Genomic DNA, 24,756 nt, shown 5'->3' on the forward strand with positions numbered 1-24,756 from the left:
ACAATGACAGAGGAAACCATGCGATAAATACTTAAATACAGAGTATGGCAAACTGAGCCTATTGGAAAGATATAGACTGAATGGACATACCGTGCAATTACAATACACTTCCAACACCTGCTATGTCCACCTGTATCAATGTGCTTTGCATTTAGCTGCTGCTATTTAGTAGTCAAAATATTAATGTGCTACGAAAAATCAACTACAAACCACGGCACCTTTTGTATTATACTGACATGCTTCCAGTATTTTCCATTCATGTATGAACTAACTCATGTTACTAAAGCATGCTCCATAGCAGAACAAACTGTACTTTAAAGACGATCCCTATATGGGCATACAGTAGCAACAGCTCAAACGATAATCATTTGAGATACTGCTATATCCTAAAATTGTAATTCAGAAAGCAAGAAACATAAGCACACCACAAAAAATAAAACAACAAAAGAAAAGGAAAAGGAGAAAGTTCACAGAAGCTACCTGTGACTGTTCGTTTTTAGTAGGAATATATACTATTGTCAGAACTACCATAAATTATATCTGGAAATTTGGGGCAAGTGAAAACTTTAGTTTTGAATTCTGGATAAGGAAAATCAGGAGAGAGGAAAAGAGCAGCAGTAAATATAACTCTTTCTTGATTTCAATGAAATACTTTCTTCTCAGTCCACAATAAATTCAGTACTTTGAAATATAAATTAAATGACTAAATAAAATCAAAACTATTTCTATTCTGCATCTACTCCTAGCTCAGAAGTGGATTATGTACCATCATATTCATTATCTCATTAACATTCTCAGTAATCCATTATGGTGTATAACATAACCCGACCACATTATAACAGTTAGAGAAACTAAGACTTAGAAGAGAATTTAGTAAATTTTATGTTATTTAAAAATGAGAGAGAAGATAGAAAAAAGGTAGGAATAAAACAGGGAAGGAAAGGGAAAAAGGAGGGAGGAAAAGACTTCACCCTAGCAAAATATCAACTCAGAGAACATGGTATTAAAACCCAATCACACTCACTGAACCAAATTCCTTTACTTATCTTTCTATGATGCCCCAGATGCCTTTGTGAAGAAATTGTCCCCCCTCCATAATCTAGAAAAGGGACCAGCAAACAACTGATCACAGGCCAAATCCAGCCCAATGCCTGTTTTTGAAAATAAAGTTTTATTGGAACCCAGCCACACTCGTTCATTTGCATATTGTCTGTAGCATACTCTGACAGCAGAACTGAGCAGTTGTGATAGAGACCATATGGCCTGCAAACCTAAAATTTTATTATCTTGCCCTTTAGAGAAGACGCTGGGGCCTCTGATCTGGAGTGTGTTTTTCTCTAAGCCCTAGTTCTCTAAAGAAGGGAGACAGGACAAGGACAGTGAACTAAAAGCAGTCACGGGTCCCCTACTTCATGAAAGAATAAAGGGAAGTTCCCTGCAGAAGTTATCAGATATTTCAATAATTACTTTGTGATTAAGTCTCAAATGCAAATTTTGACTCAAATTGAGCAACAATAAATCAGACTTATTGTAGGGATAAACAGTACCCTACTTTTATGGCACTTTCTTCCAGGTACACATTCCTAGTTTTATAAAAGTATGTCCACTCCTATTTGATTAGACAGAAATTATTTCCTTTAAAATAAGACGAGGATTCTCTGTGAATTCTTTATGGTCTTTCAAGCAACAGACAACTGTTTTGCTTTAAAATCAGATTTCATAAGAGTGAGTTAAAGCAGTCTTTATTTCTAAAAGCTGCTTATTACGTGTGACTTGACTGGATCCAAAAAATTCCCTCAACTAAAGGTCTCAAATTCTGAGGCATTATTTAATCTGTGGTTTAGAAAAAAAATCTTTGTGAGGTCAGCTTTTGAATTTATATTCATTTACCAGGATCAGGCAGCTTTTTAAGGTTCGCTATCTTATGCTTGCTGAGAAACAACTATAATCAATATATACCATCCTTAGAAGTTTGAGGATTTTGGATTTTAAATAAAAAGAATATTTGGGGAAAATTATCAGTTTCCTTCCTAGCAAATATGTAAAACTAAATGGGCTTTCAAACAGTTCCAAATAATAAAGGACGATGCAAGAATTCATCAACCAAAAAAAAAAAAAAAAAATGCCTAGGGAGATTAATTAGCCTAATTTTCTTCTGGGTGCACAGAATGCAAAATCCTTCCATTTCTAACTACAACTTTACTAAAACTCAATCTTTGATGACAAGTCACAAAATGTGACTGTCATATGCACTTGTAACTCATGCCATTACCTATTCTCCTTAACTATATGAAAGAATGATAGCCCCACTTGAAATGGGTTTTCTCCAACATTTCCTTTAAACTTTTCAAAGAAAGAACATCAGTAAGATTATCATATTCAAGTATATCACAAGCTAAAACTATTTCTTGAAAAGCCTCCTCTATGATTATTTTGTCCAGTATGCTATCATTTCAGTTGTTTCATAACAATTTCACTGGATCATTTAAAATTTTCAAGATTCCAGCCCATTTCCACAACTCATTTTGTCAAATACCCACTGAGTATACTTCATATTCATTCATATCTTCATTAAAACTAATAATCTGGTCTCTATCCTGGCCATTATACTGATAGGTTCTCTCTAGTCTCAACATCTCTATGGCCTTAACCAAATCAAATGTCTTTTCTTGGGTCTATTCTTATTTATTCAACAGCATTTGAGCATTCCCTTCATTATACAACCTTTGGGCTCCTGTAGACCTTCTACCTGTGTAATTCTCTTCCACTGGATCCTCCAAGTTCAGGCCTTGATTTTCCCATAGTTGTATGTGTTCAGAAAATATAACAAATGTTTAAGTTAAAAAGAAAAGGTATTACAGTAAAAGACACATTGCCATTAATACCCCTCAAGACACTCCTCCTCACTTTGAACACACTTATCCCATAATTCCTGCCACTTTCTGAAGCAGTTCTGGAAGTCCTTTCGTGAGTTTCTTTAGTTGCGCTGTCGTGGTTACCTCAATGTTCTGAATTGATTCAAAACATTTACCTTTAATGGTTATTTTGACTTTGGGGAAGAGCCAGTAGTTGCATGGTGCCAGATCTGGTGAATAAGGTGGATGAGGACACATGGTAATATTTTTATTTGACAGAAATTGCCATCCAGAAGCGATGCGTGACATGGAGCCTTTCCAATGTGATCACAAAATACGGTGAATGCTGCTGCCAAGTGCCATCCAATGGAAAGGCAGGGATCTTCAATACAGGAAGCAGTGTGTCGAACCTTAGTAACAGTGTGTGACAAGTTTCCACTTGTTCAGTGCAGTCATTTGGGTGTGAGCTACAGTTGAGAGACGGTGTGTTTTAAAGTGTGCCGTAAATCATCCCCCATCATAACAACACTCCGTGTCACACATCGCGTCTGGTATATGGCAATTTCTGTCAAAATAAAAATTTTACCATGTGTCCTCATCCACCTTATTCACCAGATCTGGCACCGTGCGACTTCTGGTTCTTCCCCAAAGTGAAAAAGATTCAGGTTATCGAAGCAGCTACAACAGAGCAACAAAAGACACTCATGAAAGAGGACTTCCAGAACTGCTTCAGAAAGTGGCAAGAATGATGGGATAAGTGTGTTTGAAGCGAGGGGAAGTATTTTGAGGGGGATTAACAGCAATGTGTCTTTTACTGTAATACATTTTATAAAATTTAAACATTCACCATATTGTTTGCTCACACCTCGTATGTTACACTTCCTTCCTCAAAAGGCTCACTTTGGTTTCATGATCCCCTTCTTCTCCACCATGATCCCCTAGCTCCTCTGCAGTCCCAGCTGCCAATAATCAAGAGTAGGTATTCTGTCAACAGCTCCAAATAAACATTTACGGTCTTAGGCAAGTAACTTGAACTTCTTTGGACTTCATTCTTATGTCAGTTAAGTAAATTCTCTAGAAAATGATCAAGGAGTCGGGGCTTCCAAGATGGAAGGGAGAGCAGGAGCAAAGTGAAAGCATTGGGAATTCTCACAGCACTGGCAGGACAGTGAGAAGAGCTGCCTGTTTCAGATTAATTGCACAGGCTGGGAAACAGTGTAAAACAGAATTGCATGGACAGATAGGCTTTGGAAGCAATTATTTCTTTCAAGAGGAACCATTATTTCTTTAAAAAAGAGATTAAAGTACACTACTCTGGAAGCAATATTGCAGGGAGATTGGGCCTGGGAGAGAATGAGGCCAGGGAAATGAAATAGAAAGCTAATCCAGGTATAAAGAGATTATGACTACCTGCTTAATGAAGTCTGAAATCATTGTCCAAGCATTCAAGATCTTTCCAAGTCCTCTTTCCAGCTTTATCGCTCATTATTCCCTTGCAAGAAATCTCTCTTCCAGCCTAGATTATTACCTGCTCCCTAATTCCAGTACACCCACGGAGCCCCACCATTAATGACTTGATTATCCAACCTTCACCCTCTTCTTCTCCTGGTCTTTAAAAGCTAGGCCACTTCAGAAGTCTAGTTTATGCCTAAACTTGGTCACAATGGTTTCTCTAACCATTCCGATCCATAACAAATCTTCACATTTTTAAAGGCCTACGGTACATGCAGCATACATGAGTGCTTAACTGTTTTTAAATTAATGTTTACTAACTATATTTTATCAACTGTATTATAAGGTATTTGGTGACACTGATTATCCTTTTATTTCTTTTTTCACTTGCCTAATCCTCTACAGATTCCAGTATCACTTTAAGCCAAAAATCAACACTTCCCGGTTCCTCACAGTACTGCACCCAAGCACCAAGCCCAGCCCATTCTGGGTACTCTGCTGCTGTTATTGTAAGCAGCTCGGGACACTGGGCAGGAGGTACAGGTGCTACCCCAGTGCAAGGTTCTCCTTCTGTCGTCCATTGGGTCATACTAAGATCCTCCCCTGTATCACTTAATACCACTCCAAGCAGATTTATGTTGGATCTCAATTTAGGGTCTTTCTTCAAACTCATTTATTCTCTCTACCTCAGAGTAGAGACAGAGATAAGGGGTCTTAGCTTCCCATTTTAACTACTGACGTTAAAATAATCTAGTAATACAGAGTATTTCTTCCTGCAGTGTGGTGTGTCGGAAAGACCACTGGCTTTGGAGCCAGGGAAATCTCATCCAAATTCCAGTTTCACAAACTGTTACCTGGACCTCCAGAGTCCTTACCTATTTAAAAAGAAAAAGAAACACACACACACACACACACACACACACACACACACAAAGTAGGGGAAAATTACCTTGCGTAGTTATTGAGAATATTAAATAAGACCGTGTATATAAAGCACCCTAGTCCAGTTCCTACAAACAGTATTTATTCAATACAAAATACTTCCCTTCCCTCACTTCTACCCTTCAAAGACAAGGATATTTGGGCCTTACCTCAAAAGACCCCTATTCCACTGACCTGAGGTAGGGCCAGGGTATCAGTGCAGCCCAGGATGAGAACCACTGACTAAAAGTTAACTGGGATCATCCAGAGTTAAAGGGAGCCCCTGAGGCCCTTGAAGTGTTGCCCACTTTTACAAGTTGCCCTAGATAAGACTATGCAGCACAGATGCAACTGCCCCAAATTTACCTTGGTTCCATAGATTCCTAAAATAATCTCGGAACCAAGCTACTTAATATGACAGCAATCAAGGTGGAAAATATCCAATAAGTATCCATCAGAATCCAGGTGTACCACATATCACAATGAAAATCACAAGAGCACACAGCTCAGGAGATAATTTTAAAATATACTTTCTATGCCCTAGAGTACCTGAAAATCTAGGCCTAAACTGCTCTCTCTATTAAACTGTACATTAATTATCCTTCAGTTAGTGGCTCCAGTCACAAATTTAGCAGCCTTAGCAACAGAGTGTGTGATGGTTAATCTTAAGTATCAACTCGACAAGGCTAAGGGATGCCCAGATAGCTGGTAAAACAGTATTTCTGGGTGTGTTTGTGAGGGAGTTTCTTGAAGAGATTAGCATTTAAATCAGTAGACTGAGTAAAAAACATCTACCCTCACCAATGTGGGTAAGTATCATCTACTCCCGGAGGGCTCAAATGGAACAAAAAGGCTCAGAAAGGGTGAATTCATATTCTTTCTTCCTCCCTCGCTCCTCCTCCTCCTCCTCCTCTCCTCTCCTTTCCTCTCTCTCTCTCTCTCTCTCTCTCTCACACACACACACACACACACACACACACACACACACACACATTTCTCCTGCCCTTGAACATCAGAACTTCTGGTGTTCAGACTTCATGAAGCCTTCAGACTCCACGTCTTACACCAGCACCCCTCACCTCCCCTAGTTCTCAGACTTTCGGACTTGGACTGAATATACCACTAGCTTTCCTGGTTCTCTAGTTTGCAGGTGGCACATTGTGGGACTTCTCAGCTTCCTTAACCAAGTGAACCAATTCTTATAATAAATCTTCTCTTACATATATATATATATATATATATATATATATATATATATATATATACACATGTCTTATTGGTTCTGTTTCTCTGGAGAGCCCTGACTAATCCAGAATGGTTCCCTAGTTCAGAATCAGTGTCTACATCTGAAGGTGAAATGCAGTGTCAATTCATTTACTGCTGTCATATTCCAGCAATCAATGGACCACGCGGTGCTATGAGGAGTTGTACCTTATCCACCTGGGATGCTCTTTAGCACACCCTTCTGCAGCCTATCTGACTCTCAGACTGCCAAGGCCAACACACACAGATATTGTTTGGCCTGCAGTGTTTCTTAAATATATTTATCCATTGTCATCATTTAAAAAGCAGATATTTTTCATATATATATAACACACCTGAGATTCTGGGCTCCTTGTAATAACATGAGCATATCTGGCAATGTTACGCTCATACTCTCACATGGAAACAACGCTGTGGCTGAGTAGCATCTGTTGCCTTAGATGAAGCACATACTTGCTAGTTCACTACAGTTCTCACCATTTCCTATCAAGCCAGAGTCACTCTTTTCCAGTGCCTGCCTGGCCTGGAGCATCTGCACTGATTACCTAAGTCAGATTAGAAAGCAGGTTGACTACTCAGGTGAATCTGCTAGTCAGTGTCCGGCTGAGGAGGCAGCTCCTACCCAGGATGTCAGCACACAAGGACCCTTGGGAGCTTTCCTCCATGTTCATAACCTTAGACCACGTATGACTCCAACCTGCATGAGTATCTCCCTAAGACAGCTGCCTGTTCTAGGCCCCTGCACCTGTCCTGATACCCTGACGTGCGTGCCTGCTTTCTGTCTCTGTTTGAACAGTGAGCCGTGTCCCACTCCCTGCACTGAGTGTGCCCTAACTGACCAGCACAGCCCCGGCGGCTTCCAGGGAAGGATGAGGAAAATGAGAGCTGTGTCTCCTGACACAATGGCCTATTTTAGTTTTTGAACCCTCAACTCACTTCTACAGAATATCATGAGTCAGACTAAAGTGGGATTAAACTGCAGCAACAATCTGTCAGGAAGAATGGACTCACGTGTGGTGTGACATGATACAAAGAAGAACACTGTGGAAGCTAGAAGTTCAAGTACTTCAGTCATAGTAAATTGGTGCGGTCCTGCTCCTAGGTGGGCTAGGGATCCGTGGTACCTAGTTTAGAGACACTCCAGCAACTATTCAGACTACTGCTGTGGACTAAATGTTTAGTGTACCCACCCAATTCATATGTTGAGGCTTAATCCCAAAGTGATGGCATTTAGAGGAGGGGCCTTGGGAAGGTAATCAGGTCAGGTGAGTGGAGCTCTCATGAGTAGGATTAGTGTCCTTACAAGAAGTGACACCAGACAGAAGACCTCTCTCGGCCATGTGAGAATACAGAAAGAAGATGGCTATCTACAAGCCATGAAGCAGGCCCTTACCAGACAGTGGATCTACTGGTGACTTGCCCTTAGACTTCCCAGCTTCCAGAAATGTGAGAAATAAATATCTGTTGTTTAAGCCACCCAGTCTATGATGTTTTTGTTATAGCAGCCCAAACTGACTAAGACAACGGTAGGAACAGTTATGGTCTTACCAAACAAAAAAAGGTAACATTGATTTTTTTTTTAAAGGTTATGTTTTCTCACATCCATTATCTACAGGAAACATTACTACTTAGCCTTCTAGTTTAGTAAGATCCAGCAATTTCCTAGATATTTCTGAATAATGCTACTATATTTCTGTATAATCCTAACTACAGGACTTTAGCTTCACCATATTCTGAATAAAACTGGTTCATTATTTTAAGAGGCTAATTCGAACACATATCATGTTTACAAGCGAGTTTCTCCCCTCCTGAAACACTACATTCTTACATTCGGAGTACTTCTTTTTCAGATGACAAAAATTTTACTAGACAATTGAAACCTTTCCTTAGTTATCTCACAAGTATGGTTTTCCAAAATGCTTTCTTAGCATCATATTCTTAGGCTTAATAACTCTTACAAAAAGATTAAGTACAGGTGAGGCCAGCCCGGTGGCTCAGGTGGTTGGAGTGCTGTGCTCCTAATGCTGAGGTCGCTGGTTTGATTCCCACATGGACCAGTGAGCGGCGCCTCTACAGCTAAGATTGTGAACAACGGCTCTCCCTGGAGCTGGGCTGCTGAGTGCTGTCACTGGCTACCGTATTGCGCCATGACTAGCCGGCAGCCATCATGGCTGACGACTGGCACTGACTGCCTCAGCTGGGGGGGGAGTGCAAGGCTCATAACACCAGCATGGGCCAGGGAGCTGTGTCCTACACAACTAGACTGAGAAATAACGGCTTAAACCGGAGTGGGGGGAGGCGGAAGAAGGGGAGGGAAGTGCAGGAATATACATAAGCCAATTTTTACCACATCCTAAAGAAAATTAAGAGCAGCATCTTCTAATGACCAGCTCTTCCTTATAAGAAAATATACAAATATAAAACAATCTTTGGTTTAGTAACGGTAGAGAATACTTACAATTTTATCATTTCAGTAATTACTCCCCCCTTATTCTGGGGACCACTATTTCTCCCCACAAAGCAAACCAGTGAGAAGTTCAGGGGCATGTAGGTGGGCCCAAATGGGGCAGGCATGAGAAAGTTGGTCTATGCCTATCTACAGACTATCCAGCATGGGATCTGCTTCCTGCTACGTGGACTATGGAAGCACAAGATTTGTACTACAACTCTCATCTAATTTATACTAGTTTGTGCCGGATTTCTACTGCCCAAAATAAAGGATCCTAACAAATACAGAAGCATTTTTTTACTGACTGAGTTTTTATGTACATGATTTATCTAACCCTTTGACTTAACTTAGCCAAGAATAAAATTCAGATGCTGAAGTCAGGACTCAATTTCAGAATAAATTCACTCTACCCCATGTAAGAAGCATATGTGCTTAGAGTATAATATTAAGCAAAATCATGATCACTGATTTAATGGCATTTTCATTTTAACATTAAAAAATTCTATTAGTAGATAAAATAGGTACACTCGGACATATAAACTTATGAATTGACGATGCCTTCATCATAGTGTAATGAAATTTCACTGCAGCAAATCAGTAAGGTATGTAGTCAAACTCCATGGTATCTCAATATTTAGAAATTATACTAGAAGTTGTATTTTATCTTTCATTTCTTTGGGATGGTGAGGTAAAATTACATTAATGCTGGTGAAGAGTATACTAATCCTAGGAATTAGGGGTGTTTATTTTGGGACTTAGACTATCAGTTATAAGCCTGGTGATTACATTAGAAGCACCTAAATGTAATTAACATGTAAAGCAGTTCTAATGCAAACCTTCTTTTACGAGTATAGCCAAATGTTCCAAGGTTATAATTCAACAACTTCAGGAACTTAGATCTTAAAACCCTCAACAGTTATTCTGGATTACTTCTGGTATGCACGTAGGTATTTTTTATTTATTTTTTTGCTATTGTTTTGTGTTATACAGGAGTTTCTCTTTTTTTGTGTTTGTTGTTTTACTCTCTTGGCATGAACTAAACATCTAGAAAGATATTAGTATAGCGATGTAGGTATATCATCTATAGGAGAAAAATAATTTCATAGTACTTTCCGGGGGGGGTGGGGAAGGGGGAGCTTTCCAATTTTCCCAAACACGTTCCATCTTTCTGCTATTTGACTGGCGAGGAAAGTAAGGACATAATAATAAAAAGATAGAATTCTTAGACTAGAAAACAAGAAAATTTGATTTTGAAGAGAAAAATAATTAAGTATATTATGATCCAAGAGCATTTTTTCTTCCTTTGACCCTCAAGAATATGAGCAGAGGCAACATCAAGTTCAAATAAACAGGACAACCAATCAAACTGATAAGGCCCAACAAATCAAAACAGAGATACTGTAAAACTGTAAACTATGGAGTAAAGTGATTATATAAATAATGTACTCTCATTTTTTTTTTGTCTCATATATTATTGAATCTGGTTTACAATGAGCTGAAATAGAGTTTTAACTGGAATATATAAAGGTCAATGAGTCTGTGATCTAAGAGTTTCGAAAGAAACACCTTGCTATTCTAACAGAGCACAGTAAATGCTGAACCAAATTAATTATGCTTGGTAATCACAGTTCTAATATGTATATTTTCTACAAAGGAGTAAAGAGAAACTAATATAAATTGCTGACTTCCATTTTCACTTGAACTTCACAACCCTTGGATACAGAGTGGAAAACGAGTCAACTAGAAACTAAAAATGAAAGGTTAATGAAGCACAAAAATCTGATGTTTTACTTAGGGGGAAAAAAATAATTTATCCCCCCGGAGTGGAACGTATTAAAAAAAGTGTTCCCTAATCTTTTCTATAGTCCATAGTTCATATTCCACAAGACCACACTTCCAATCATTATCAAGATTAAGATCTAATATTATTCACTGACTACTACAATATGCAGGAAAACTTGTACAAGCATTTTGTCTTCTCTCTAGACTGTTACAAATACCGTTAATTCTTTGAACAACATCAAATTAGTAAAGCTGAAACTGTTCTTACCTTAGACTAACGCTATATAACCACAGATTGGAATATGGAGCTGAGGGCAGTCACACCCCAAATTCTCATCTATGATGAACCCAGGCTTTTGTCTTCAGGCTTCCTGATCAGAACTTGCTTCCTGGTCCATTTAGTTTCTTTCACACTAACCACGGTCTACTCACTTGCATTCCACCTCTTCTCTGCAAAGTATTTGTAGACCCTGCCCAAAGTAGCTGCTCCTCAAGCCATATCTTGCCTGCATCACATTTTAAAGAATACCATATACACTGGCCTAACCCAATTCTGGGTCTCTCCAGGACAGCCCAATTTTGAAGGTGCCTGAGATCAACTGCTAACATAAATAAAGAAAATGTCCTTTGGCACAGCATAGTTAATATGCAATCTGACTTAAAGACAAAATGCATTATTAGACAATTTCTATGAGAGCCTTTCCTCCCAATAAAATTACTAACTAAAGGTATTGTTTTCCAAAGTTTAATTTATTTACACTAATTTTATCTTATAAGAAAATTTCATTTCAAAATAACTTTTAGGGTTACTATTTTAGCTTTTAGGTAACAAAGGAACTCAGTGGATCTTCATGCAATTAATATTTTAATAGAATTCATCATCCGAACAAAATGCTGGCAAACCAGTCAGACAAATATTCAGGGTTAAATAATTACTTAAAATGCTCATTTATATTCTCCTATTGATAATTATATATTTTTACCTTGAGAAGGTATGTGGGAATATTACTGAAGTCCACCGGCAACTTCAAAAGAAAACGAGCTGAAAATTCACCAGTCTGTAGAAAGAAAGGTATAATAATAAGATTAAAATCAAAAATAGATTGTGAAGTGACAATTATGGCCAAGGCCACTAGTTCAACCTGTTTAAAATACAGGCATCTTCAATTTGGGAAAGCAACATGAAGAAAGAAAAGTAGGGGAGGATCAAAAGGAAGTATTAAATTATTAGTTACTAAAAAGCAAAATTAGAATTTTTTAAATCTGCATTTTAAATGTGCAATAAAGTTATAATAAGTATCACCTTTTTTTCTTTTAAAAGTCTAAAAAGAATACCTGACTATGATTTTCTAAACATCCAAACACTAGAGTTATACCTGCCCCTTCAATTCATTTGTATTTTCTAAAGCATTCAGACCACTTCACTAATATTTATAACCCACAGGCTCATGACATGTCTCACCAGCCTTTATAGTGTTGTCTAGAAGTGCATACAAAGGTTAAACTTCTCCCCATATGAAGCAGTACATCAGTGGGTACCCGAAGGAGATTTAATTTCCTGACAATCTGTTAACATCATTATCATCAACTAATGTTTTTCGGTAATTCTTTCTATGATCCAATCTTCTTCATAGGAAAGATGGACAGAAGTTTGGTGATTTAAAACATTTAACTAAACTATAAATAATACCTTCTATTTTTTAAAAGAAAATTCATGTAAAAGAAAAAAGTTTCTCTCTCAATTTTTATGATGGGGAAGGCTTAAGGAATCACATTGTTTTAAACTATGCGAGTCTAGAGGAAGGGTTTTCCAACTGGGCTATGCAGACACCGAGGGGTCCCAAGGAAACTCTGTAGAGGCAACAAAGGTGAGTGCTGAGCTGTTGGGGTCCTGGGTCTTCCAGCCTCTCTCATTGCAAGCCTGCAGCTCAGCTTGGGATTCTGACATACTGGGGTTTCACTGTGATATGATGTTTGAAGCAATAACGCCAAGAATAATCTAGACCTATGTACTCTAAAGAGTGGATCTCTATCCTTTTCATACTGTGACTCGTAAAGAGCTCCCAATATCTCCACTGTCTTTCCCCCTTAAAAAAAAAAAAAGTACCTCAAACTCCCCAAAACATATCTTTAAACATAGTAAGCATTTACAAATTTTTTTTAATGATGGCTGGATGAACACACTTTTTTTAATGATGGCTGGATGAGCACACAGGCACATTTCTACAGCTGATTCCACAACATACACCATTCCTGTCTACAAACACCTTAGGAACTTACTGGATTCAAGGTCCTGGCCCTAATTTTAAAACTCTGACCTAAAACCTTGAAAATGCAAACAGAAATATAAACCTTGAGCTCAAAAGATAACAATGATAACTACCATCTACGTAGTTGTTCACTGTTTGTTTTCCTGCTTACAACATCTTTTAACTTCTATCAACCTCTGGCAAAGGACACAACACTTCTTCATCACAAGCCTAACTCTGACAGAAAAGGCAGAAATGAGAGAACTGAATGAACAGAATCAAAGGTGAGGCAAGCCAGACGGAGTCACAGCAGCCACTGTGCCACCAGGAATGCCAGTGGCGAGAAAAAGAACTAGTCCTCAGAGCTGAGAGGCTGCACTGAGTATGAAACGCCAAAACATGCAGGTTACTCGACACCCAGCACCAGAGAGGGTAGTTAAGTGCCACTTAAGGACCTACAGACAGCTCCCCATGGTGGGTGGGAGGAGAAGGTCTTTGAAAGATCCTAATAAAATTCTTACCTTCTGTTAACATCTAAGATTACTAAAAAGGTGTGGTTTTGATGTTAAGCTCCAAGGACTCTAGCACTAACACACCGTGCTAAGTATCATTCTTTGGACCTAAGAGTCTGTTGTTAAGTCTAAGAGGTCATTAAAAGCAGTAAGTATAGGGGCAATATACAAAGTGCAGAGTTAAATGGGCACTTAAGAGGGGCACCTAGCCCAGTGGGAGTTTGGAGGTGGGTATGGAAGGAACAGAAAAGTCTTTCTTTAGTGCTGTGTACAGTGCTACAGAGGAAGGAACACTCACCGAAGAATACATGTTTCCACCAACTGTCCCCGTTCTCTTTCTCCTACGTAGTGTTTTTCCTTTTTCCCCATTCATTTCCATCAGCATGCACACATCATTTGAAAAAGTCTTCCTTGACTTCATATCCCTCTTCAGGTCCATCTCATTTCTTATTCTACTTTACACAATAATCTCTTATAAAGAATTAGTCTATATTCGAGGTCTACATTTCCTCCTTTATTATTCTCTTGAACGCTCCCCAGGCAGTCTTTCTTCCCCACCACAACACGAAAACAGCTCATCAAGGACCTCCCCATTGCCAAATCCAATGTCATTCCTCAGTCCTCACCTTAGTCCTTATTCTATAAGCAGCACTTTGAGAGACCTGATCCCTCCTTTCCGGGAACATTCCTCACTTGGTTTCCAGGACCCCACTCTCTCTTGCTTCTTCTCTACTTCACTGGCCCTCCCTCTGAGCTCCTCAATCTCTGCACACTGGAGTATACCAAGGGCTGACCCCCAAGACCTCTTTCCTTTATCTGCACTCCCCAGGTGATCTCATCTAGGCTCATGATTTTAAATGCCATTTATAGGGTAATGATTCCCAAATGTCATAGCTCTATCCCAGACCTCCGACTAATTCAAGTTTCATTTACTCAACTACCGTAACTAAAACCAAACTCGCTCTTCCTTTGATAGTTCTCCATTTCAGTAAATGGCAATTTCATTCTTTCTGCCTCTCAGGCCAAAAAGACCTCAGAATCATCCTTGACTCCTATCTTTCTCTCACAATCCACATTCAAAATGGCAGCAAAACCTGCCTCCTCTACCTTCAGTTTACATGCTAAGCCCCACCACTTCTCACCACCTGCACAACCAGACCACCTGATCTGAGCCACTGTTATCTCTCCCCGTCATTATGATCCCCCCCCCAACCACAGCTTCAGCCTATTCCCCGCAGGCTATTCCCGTCACCACAACACATTAGGCAGGTGATGATCCTCCTCTGCTCAAAACTCAAATGGTGGGGAGTTAGTAACAACTGCGCAGAGGGGTGAAAGAGGTGAGGTGGCAAACCATGGGGAGTGTGGGGGAAAACACCCCAGGCAAAGAGAACAGCAAGTATAAACAGGGTTGATGTAGGAGTATTCCTGGATATCCAGTATTACTGGAGCAAAAAAAGCACTGATACTGCTCTGAGTCACCCAGAAACTATTCTCTATAGTGTGAGCAATTTCTACTAACCCCCTACAGGAACAATATGCCACAATCATTCATAAAATTAGTGAACACTACAATGGCTGCTACATCTATGTGGAATACTTGGTAAGTCATTCCTGGAGATGTTGAGACAGGTTTTTAGAAAGTATCCACGAATTAGAAAAGGTTGGTTGAAAAAAAAAAAAAAAGAAAGAAAAGGTTGGTTGGACAGACAATATATAAGTCAAACTCATTCATTCCTTCTTCATTTTCAATTTTCAGAGGCAAACCACCTACCAATCAATAAATAGCCATTTCTACCTACTAGTCTAAAATGTCAATCTGTAAGTTAAAATGGCAATCTCAAAATTTAGTTTCTTAGACTCCTACATATATTTTTCAATATATGGCTCTTATATATTTTTTTTTGAAACAACAAAAGAAGTGAAATATGAGATTAAAAAAATTAAAAGAACTCTTGTACATAAAAGGTAATCAGAAAGATAATTGCATATTTAGCACTTGGACTCATTGGAACTGCTAGTTATTTTAGTCCATGCACTGTATTTTAGTTCTTTTGCCCTTTTTTAGTTTGTACAATACATTTTTATTCTCCCAGCTATTTCAGACCAACATTCTTTTAAAAATGCTCAAACGGTCCCTTCATCCCTTCTCAAAATGTTGATCCTAGAACTAGTATAAATTTATGTTTATTGGCAACAGACTGATTTATTCAACTAAATTCATAATAAATGAAACTTAAGACTGTGAAAAGAAGCCAGTCTAATAGAAACCATAAAAGTGTTTTATGATCTCCAACTTTCAAGCTTACTATAGATTTTGTATGTTCCTACTGAGAGATTAAAGAAAACTTACCATGTTTCCCCCAAAATCAGACCTAACCAGAAAATAAGGCCTAGCATGATTTTTCAGGGTGACATCCCCTGAACCTAAGCCCTAATGCCCTAATGCGTCTTTTGAAGCAAAAATTAATATAAGACCCGGTCTTATTTTCAGGGAAACACGGTAGCACTTGTTTCTAATAGCACTGGAAATGTTGGCAACTAAGACTCAAGAATTCAGTTTACAATTCTTCCCCTGATTTTCCTTGTGACCTGTAAGCTAACCTTCCTCTGTGAAATTGAGTAAACGGTTATTTAAAATATATCTTAATGTAAAATTTGAGCTATACACATGATATGAGAAGCAAGACACAAGTGAAAAATCCTTTCCGAATTCTACCGCAGACAATGATTTTTTTCCTGTGTTTTCATATTTGAAGTTCCAACAGTTATTCAGACAATTTATGGTCACTCTGTTGTAACGTCAAAGATTGCTTCCATAGCAATCTTTTCTGTAAGCTGAAAATGAGACATTTAGATGCAGCCAAGTGAACAGAATAATTTGATTTTTTTTGTCAATCCTTGGTCAAATCTTCTCTTGGAAAGACATAAAAAATTATCTGACCTATGACTGTTAAAATGTCAGCCATTCCGCCAACTGCCTTAATGGCAATTTCCCCAGCATTAGCGATAAATATGTGCGTCCTTCCATTTTTCAAGTTATAGTACATTGGCAAGTAACTTAAACTAACAAGACTAAGTTTTGGCTCATATTTTACATTAAGATATGTTTTAAATCACCATTTACTCATTTTCACAGAGGAACTTTAGTTTACAGGTCACAAGGAAAATTAGGGGCAGAACTGAAAACTGAATTCTTGAGTCTTAGTTTCCAATGCTATTAGAAACAAGTGCTAAGTTTTCTTCAGTCTCTCAGTAGCAAACCACAGAATGTATAGTAGGCTTTAAAGCTGGCAATCATAAAGCACTTTTTTATTAGGTCTAAGCATTTCTTCTGGTAATAGCAGCTGTGTCATAGTTTTCTCCTCCTTTTGGAGGTGACAGGCATCTTATGCAGAATGGATTCCAACCCCAGGTTGCTCTATAAAGGAAAATTTACTTTCTTTCTTAGACACTGTTCCCTGTCAACAAACAAGCTGCCATCTAAAATTGACTGTTCTTAGATAGCTAAAACTAAGAAATACTCGAGAATGGCTGTAACTTTAGCTGGGTGACAGCCTGCTAAGGGCAATTCTCCAAATGGACGTTGACAACCAATAGCTTAAGTCTGGACATTGTTCCTGGGCAAATGCATAATTATGTACTACATGTGAAAAAGAAAACCAAAATTAGTCCAATTAGAACATCTCATACTTTACAAAAAGGTTTTCTAAGATATACTATTTAATTTTCCCCAAAACTCTATTCAGTAGATCTAATTCATTTATACCTATTTTAGAAGTGAGAAAATTGAAGCTTAGAACAGTCAAGAAACTTGCCGACAGTAGTTGGGAGAATAATAAAGAATCAGAGCTCAATCTAAGGCTCAAGACCAATGCATCCATTCATTCCTATGAATTAAGAGCCTAAAATGTACCAGGCCTTATACTAGGTACTGCGTATATAATGAGTAAAAGAGACACGATCCCTGCCCTCCTGAAGCTTATACTCTAGTAAATCAGATAGTATTAACATAATACTCCTATAAATTATAACCTGTGAAAAATACTATCAAAGAAAGGGCAGGGTGTGCTGAGAGCGTATTTCATGAAGACCTGACCTGTCTAGGCTTGGGGGTTCATTTCTTTGAGGGACCATTTGAAAAGTCAAGTCAAAGACCATGTGAAAAAATAAACAATACCAGCCAGGAGAACTCAGAAGAAGAAAACTAATGAAGAGGGCTGGCTACACCAGATAGTAAAGCATAATATAAAGACACAATAATTAGAGCAAGGTAGAACTGGTGTTTCATCCACACACAGACCAGGGGCACAGAAAGTAAGTATAGAAATAAGCCCCAATACACTGAGTGTATGACTTATGGTGTCAGACAACTGGGTAGCCATCTAGGAACAAACAAAAGTTAGATCCATATTTCACATCATATATGAAGATTAAGTACAAGTAGATTAAAGATTTCCGTGTAAAAACTAAAATCACAAAGAATAAAACACTGATGAATGTTTTAGAACAGAGAATGTCTTTCTAATATGACTCCAAATTCAGAAGCGATAAAGGAAAAGATAGACACACTTGATTACCTGAACACAAAAAATTTGGGGATGACAAACCACCATCAGCAAAGTTAAAAGACAACTGACAAACTTAGAGAAATGTATTTGCAATTCTATCACAAAGAGCTAATGTCCTTAATGAATAAGAGATTAAAACCCCAAGAGAAAAACAGGCAAAGGCTATGTACAAAAAACAAAGTGACTCTTAAACATATGAAAAAATGCTTAACCTCACTGGTAAAAAGGAATACAAATTAAAACTAAACTGAATATAATTTTTCACCAAACATATTGGCAGAAATATATCAGCACTTTAAAGATATCACTGCACTGTTTTCTTACCATTGTTTTTTAAATTAATTAATTAATTTTAAATTAATTTATTGGGGTGACATTGGTAAATAAGATTATGTAAGTTTCAAGTATACAATATTATAAGACATCATCTGTATACTGAATTATGTACGTAGCACCCAAAGTTTAGTCTCCTTCTGTCACCATATATTTAACCCCCTTTGCCCTCTTCAACCTCCCCTCACCTCCCTTGCCCCCTAATAACCACCATACTGTTGTGTCAATGAGTTTTCTTATTTGTTTGTTTGTTTGTTTTATTCATTAATGTGTTGCTTCCTGTTTTATATCCCACATGAGTGATCACCTCCATTGTTTTTGATGAAAAATCAGTGGTGACTCAAATAATTGTTCACCTACATATCAAGTATCATTTTTCTGTGGCTGCTTAAGATTTTCTCTTTATGTCTGGTTTTCAGTATTTTGACTATAATGTGCTTTGTTTGTTTTTCTTTACATTTGTCTTGGTTGGGGTTTGTTGAGATTTAAATCTGTAAATTTATGCCTTTTACCATATTTGGGACTCTCTAGACATTATTTCATCAAATATTTTCCTGCCCTCTTTTTATCCTATCCTCTCCTTCTAGGACTCTGCTTTCATGTATATTAGATGTTTTGAATTTGTCCCCTAAGCTCTGCTTTCCCTTCTAAGTGTTAACCTCCATCCAGGAGCTGCCTGCTTCTGACCACTCTCCAGCACCCTCAGGCATGTGGCTTTGTGTTTTGTCTAGAGCTTATAGTTATTTGTGGAAGGGTTAATACAAGAGAAGCTACCTGGTCTTTACGCAAAGTGGAATCTGACAGAAATCTACAAATATGTTAATACGCTGTTGACAACACCGTGGAGAAACAATCACTCTCATATATTGCTGCTGGGTTAATAAATTTGTACACTAAACTTTATGGAGGGCACTTTGGTGGTAATATTATAATCACATAAAACCTTTGACCCAGCAATTGCACTAATAGTTGTTTACCTTACAGACATGCTTGAACCCATGCAAAAGGACACGTACCAGATTATTTATTACACTGTTATTTGTAACAGCAAAAGATTTAAAACAACAAGAGAGTTCAGATTATAAATCACAGTTCAATTATACGAGTACAATGTAACAATATACAAGTCTTTTTAAAAAGAATGAGGGAGTTCTCTATGTGCTTATAGGCAAAAAGTCTCCGATCTATACAAAATCAAAAGCAAGGTGCAAAACAGTATATGACATATGTCACCATTTGCATAAAAAAGAAGGGAATATATATGGATTTGTATTTGCTTATATGTGCATAAAAAAATTCCGAAAAGCTACACTAGAAAAAAGCTATCCCGGTGCTTACATGGGGTATGAGAAGGAAAGAAGGTGGTATGATTTGGGTGGACACATGATAATGATGGGAGGAAGACTTTTCACTGTATAGTTTTCAACATATTTTGATTTTTGAATAATACATTATCTACTCAAACATTTTTTAAAAGGGATTTTAAATTTTAAATTAAAAGCATGTATAACAAGATGCTCATAATTCATGCATTCACTCATTCATGCATTCAACAAACATTTATTGAGCACCTACTGTGCCAAGCACCAGGCTAAGTAATGGCGATCTTAAGACCAACAAAATACAGTCTCTATCCTCACAGGGCTTAAAGTCTACTTTGAGTAGACAAATGTTACAGTGTGATGATCTGACAGAAATATTTACAGGATGCTTTGGAAGTGATTGAGTTAGGAGTCTTAGTTTCAGATAACATACGCAATTCCAATTCAAACTAACTTGAGCAAATAAAGATAATTTATTATTAGGACATGTGGTATCTCAAGGAATCTAAGATTAAAAATGTAGCCTGGCCTTGGTTCGAATGACTCTAAAACCCTCTGTATTGTCTCTTGGTCTCTTGTCTCTGCTCCTTCTGTGCTTCATCTTACTTTCTCTCCATGTAGTAACTTCTGATTCTTCTGACTAGTTAATATGAGGGGGGAAAAGCTCCCATCTTCATATGGTACAGATCAGTTACTCATAACAAGACCAATTTCACTCGGTACTAACCCCAAATTCCCAGGCAAGAATTCTGTTTGGCTTATGTGCCTCCTGATCTAATCAACACTATTTCCACAGTTCTTTATAGTAAAAAAAAGTTAATGTTACCATAAATTCACTGAAAATATTAATAACTGATAAAATAGGAAATACTTGGGGGCAGAGGAAGTTTTTGTACATTTCCCAAATGCCATAAAAATATCTGAGGGTTTTCTTGAAGAACATTTCAAATACTAGATTCGTATTTTTCCTTTTAGTACATGGAGACAAGGCTTTAAAAACCCAAGTCAGCTGTTCTTTTGAAGATACTTGTAGATTCCCTTCACGCTGACAAAAGTGTGCCTTGGTGATTGGGTCTTCTTCTGAATTCTTATACAGGCTGAATAAGCCATTTGAGACTTAATCTATCCAGCACTGCTATTTCATTTTTTACAAATATGTGTTGGGTCTTCTCAACACAATTTTAACACCTTCAAGAGCAAACGCTATGACTGGTATACTGCTCTTTTTTAATCCAAAACCTAGCACAGTTGACTTTCCATAAATGTACGTAAGTCCTACACTGGCTTACCCCTATTAAATTGCATCTTATGGGATTGGTGCAGCATTCTAGTGCATAAAAATATAATCTTAAATATTGACTCTGTAGCTTTTCATAATAACTATCTTTTCAAGCTCTGTGTTATCAGAACAAAATGAAAAGCATGCCTTTCAATACCCTAATAAAACAATGAACATAACAGGACCAAAGGAAAAGCCCGGTGACATTCCACAAGACACGTGATGCCTGACAAAAGTGTAGCTCTACCATAGATTCAAACAACTAAGAAAGGAGCATACAGTCGGTAAAATACTGGGGAAGAATGACCGAATGATGTCTTGAAAATGAAATAATCCAATTCAATGATATTCACCTTCCTTACAAGGGCCAAAGAAGTTTACCACGACTGTTTCCTGATTACCCAACTGACTACTGCATTCTTATGAAATGTGTGTAGATTATCCCCTTACAGACCTGAGTGTCATTTCTTTAAAAGGTGTTCAGAATGTTTTTACTTTCTACAACCTTCGAGGATATTTCTGCTTCTCCATAATTCCTCAAAGACACTACCTCTGAGAACACATCTGCCAGTTTCTTCAGTATCCTGAAAGTCTTCTCTAGACCTCCAGAAGGAGTGTAGCCTCGATTTTAGCCCAGGGAGACCCATTTTGGACATCTGACCCCCAGACCTATAAGACAATAAATTTGTGTTGTTTAAAGCCAGAAAGTTTGGAATAACAATACGAAACTAATATAGGCCCTGATGCAAAAAAATCTTGGCTCAAAATCAAGCTCCTTTCTTTCTGCCAGGGTCCTGCATTTATCCTCCAGATTCTCGGTCTCGACGGTTTCCATAGGCAGGCTGTCCTTGCACATATTCCTGAGTCAGCATGCCAAGCTCGAATGCATTTCATCCCTTAAAACTCACCTTTATCTCCCATTCCTTGACCAGTAACGAACTCAAATGCTATATTTTTATTTCTATAGTCTCAGCTCCAGGGTTTCGAATTTTTTTTCGCTTTCCCATTCCTGAATCACAAGAAAAGTTGGTCGGGAAATCAGGAAAATGGGCTCCATGAACCCAGATGGTTGGCAGTATCAGCCATCACTTTGTGGAAACGATTCATTGTGGAGAACAGAAAAGAGTTTGTATCTTGAGATTCAGGAATGGGAAAGCGAAAAAAATTCCTGAGAACGGAACGGAATTCCAGCCCGGAAACCCTACTCAGCTCCCACTCCCACTAGGCCTTCCCTAGGCCTGGTCTGCTGTAAGCTTAACCTCTAACTGTCCACCCTGCCTTATTATGAGATTATCAGTTTCTTTACTTGCCCTGAATCCATAACCATTGCCCTAATGCTTACAAATTACTCAAAGGTAAATCAAAATAAACTGGGGTAATTATAGCAGGAGTGGGTTTTGTAAGTAAAGCATGGAGAATCAATAACATTGAATAGAATATTTTTAAAATACTATCAATTCAAACTGTCTGGCTGCTTTAAATGAATTTAAACTTCTACACCCAGATGAACTACAACGCAAGTATTAGCTGAGCCAATGAACAGAATTTCAAAATTTCTTAGTTCAGAAAAGGTACCTGGACATATTTAAATTTAGCCTTAATATTAAAAGAGCAAATTTGGGTGGGAAGAAAAATCATAAAGAATAAAGACCAATTAGTTTGACAGTGATTCTTGTTTTTAAATGAGTCTATCACAACTAAAGACAACACAAGTTCACCAACATGAAGTCATGCCAAATTTACCTAGCACCTTTTTTCGAGAGGACAGCTAAGTTGATTATTTAATAAGGGAAATGCTGGGGCTAGAGGATAAACTAAGTTCAAAAAAGTTTTCCTTATTATCCATGTGAACAGATTAAAGTTTCAAAATAATCAGTTTAAAACCTTAAACTCTGCACTGTTGGTAAAAATATACAATGGTGCAGCCATTATGGAAAACACTATGGAGGTGCCTCAAATAATTAAAAATAGAACTAGCAATATGACCCAGCAATTCCACTTTGGGGGATATACTGAAAAGAATTCAAAGCAGGATCTTGATAGAGATTAGCTCATCCATGCACAGTGCAGCTTTATTCATACGTAATAGCCAAGAGATGGAAGCAACCCAAAAATCCATCGATCGATGAAGGACAAACAAAATGTAGTATATACACATACAGAACACTATGCAACCTTAAACAATGAAAGAAATCCTGTCACATGCTACAATATGGATGAACCTCAAAGACATTATGCTAAGCAAAATAAGCTTAATGAGCTTAAGCTTAACAAGCTTAGCACAGTATCACAAGGAAAAGACAAATGCTATGTGATTCCACTTAAATGAGGTATTTAAAGGAGTCAAAATCATAGAAACAGAAAAAGGGTAGCTGCTAAGCGCTGGAGGGAAGGGGAATTAGTATTCAATGGATATAGAGTTTCAGTTTTGCAAAATGAAAAAGTGCTAAGATCTGTTACACAACAATGTGAATATATTTAATGCTACTAAACTATATACTTAGAAATGGCTAAGATGGTAAATTTAATTTTATGGATCTTTTACAACAATATAATTTAAAAAATAAATTTACAAAAAAAAAACACAAAAAAACAAACAAACAAAAAAAAACGTTGAACTGAATAAACAAGATAATTTGTAACAAGAATAAACTGTAGTCCTACTGATGCAAAGGCACTAATCATGTAGAAGACCTTGGAAACTATGTCCTTTTAAGAAAAAGCTGAAGAATAAGAGGAGGAGGCATATTTAACCTCAGTAAGAGAAAATGAAGTGAAACCTAAAAGCATTAACACAGAGAAGGGAACCTAAACTGACTCTGTGCTTAGAGGGTTCATTCATTCATTCATTCATTCATGCATGCAACAAATGTTCATGGAATGTAAACAATGTGGCAGGCACTGTCCTAGGTATTTATGATCTATCAGTAAACAGAACAAAGATCCTGCCTTCATGGAATTTTACATTCCTGTGGGGAGAGACAGACAAACAACAAACATAATAAGGAAGTCTGGTAGGCTGCTTCTAAGTGGCTTCCAACAATCCCTGGTATTCATCCTCTTATGTAATTCCGTGTGTGTGTATGTGTGTGTGTGTGTGTGTGTGTGTGTGGACTAGACTTCAGTAGAATATAGCAAAAGTGATGAGATGTCACTTCTGAGATTAGTTTAGGAAAACTGTGACTTCTCTCTTGCTCACACACTCTCGCTCTCTCCTGCTTGCTCTCTCTGGTGAAACCAGCTGACATCTTACGAACTTCCCTATGGAGAGGCCCTTAGAAGAGGCAAGGAACTGAGGGCAGCATCCAGCCAACAGCCAGCACTGAACTGAGACCCTCAGTTCAACATCCCACTAGGCAATGAATGGTACCAACAACCACGTGAAATGAATGAGCTTAGAATGGATCCATCTCCAGTGGAGTCCTGAGCAGACTGCAGCCCTGACTAATATAATACCCTGAGTGCAGCCTCTGACAGACCCTGAAGCAAAGAGGCTACACAGATTCCTGACAAAAATACGACAATATATGTTGTTTTAAGCCACTAAACTCTGGAATAATTATTTTATATGCAGCAACATATAACTACCGTGTTTCCGCAAAAATAAGACCTAGCTGGACAATCAGCTCTAATGCGTCTTTTGGAGCAAAAATTAACATAAGACCCTGTCTTATTTTACTATAATATAAGACCAGGTCTTATCTAACATAATATAAGACTGGATCTTGTATTAATTTTTGCTCCAAAAGACGCATTAGAGCTGATTGT

General features: G+C 37.8%; 1 protein-coding gene across 1 annotated transcript in view; it reads right to left on the minus strand.

Moving 5' to 3' along the window:
• The window catches only part of BABAM2 (BRISC and BRCA1 A complex member 2), a 367,671-nt gene that overhangs the window by 225,651 nt on the left and 117,264 nt on the right, over window positions 1-24,756 (minus strand). Inside the window, exon 6 of the mRNA XM_019735370.3 lies at window positions 11,706-11,780. Within this exon, the coding sequence (XP_019590929.1) occupies window positions 11,706-11,780 (75 nt within the window). The remainder of the gene's footprint in view (window positions 1-11,705; window positions 11,781-24,756) is intronic.

The sequence above is a fragment of the Rhinolophus sinicus genome, chromosome 2 (assembly GCF_057876585.1).
Source record: "Rhinolophus sinicus isolate RSI-liver-muscle chromosome 2, RSI-T2T, whole genome shotgun sequence".
NCBI lineage: Eukaryota > Metazoa > Chordata > Mammalia > Chiroptera > Rhinolophidae > Rhinolophus > Rhinolophus sinicus.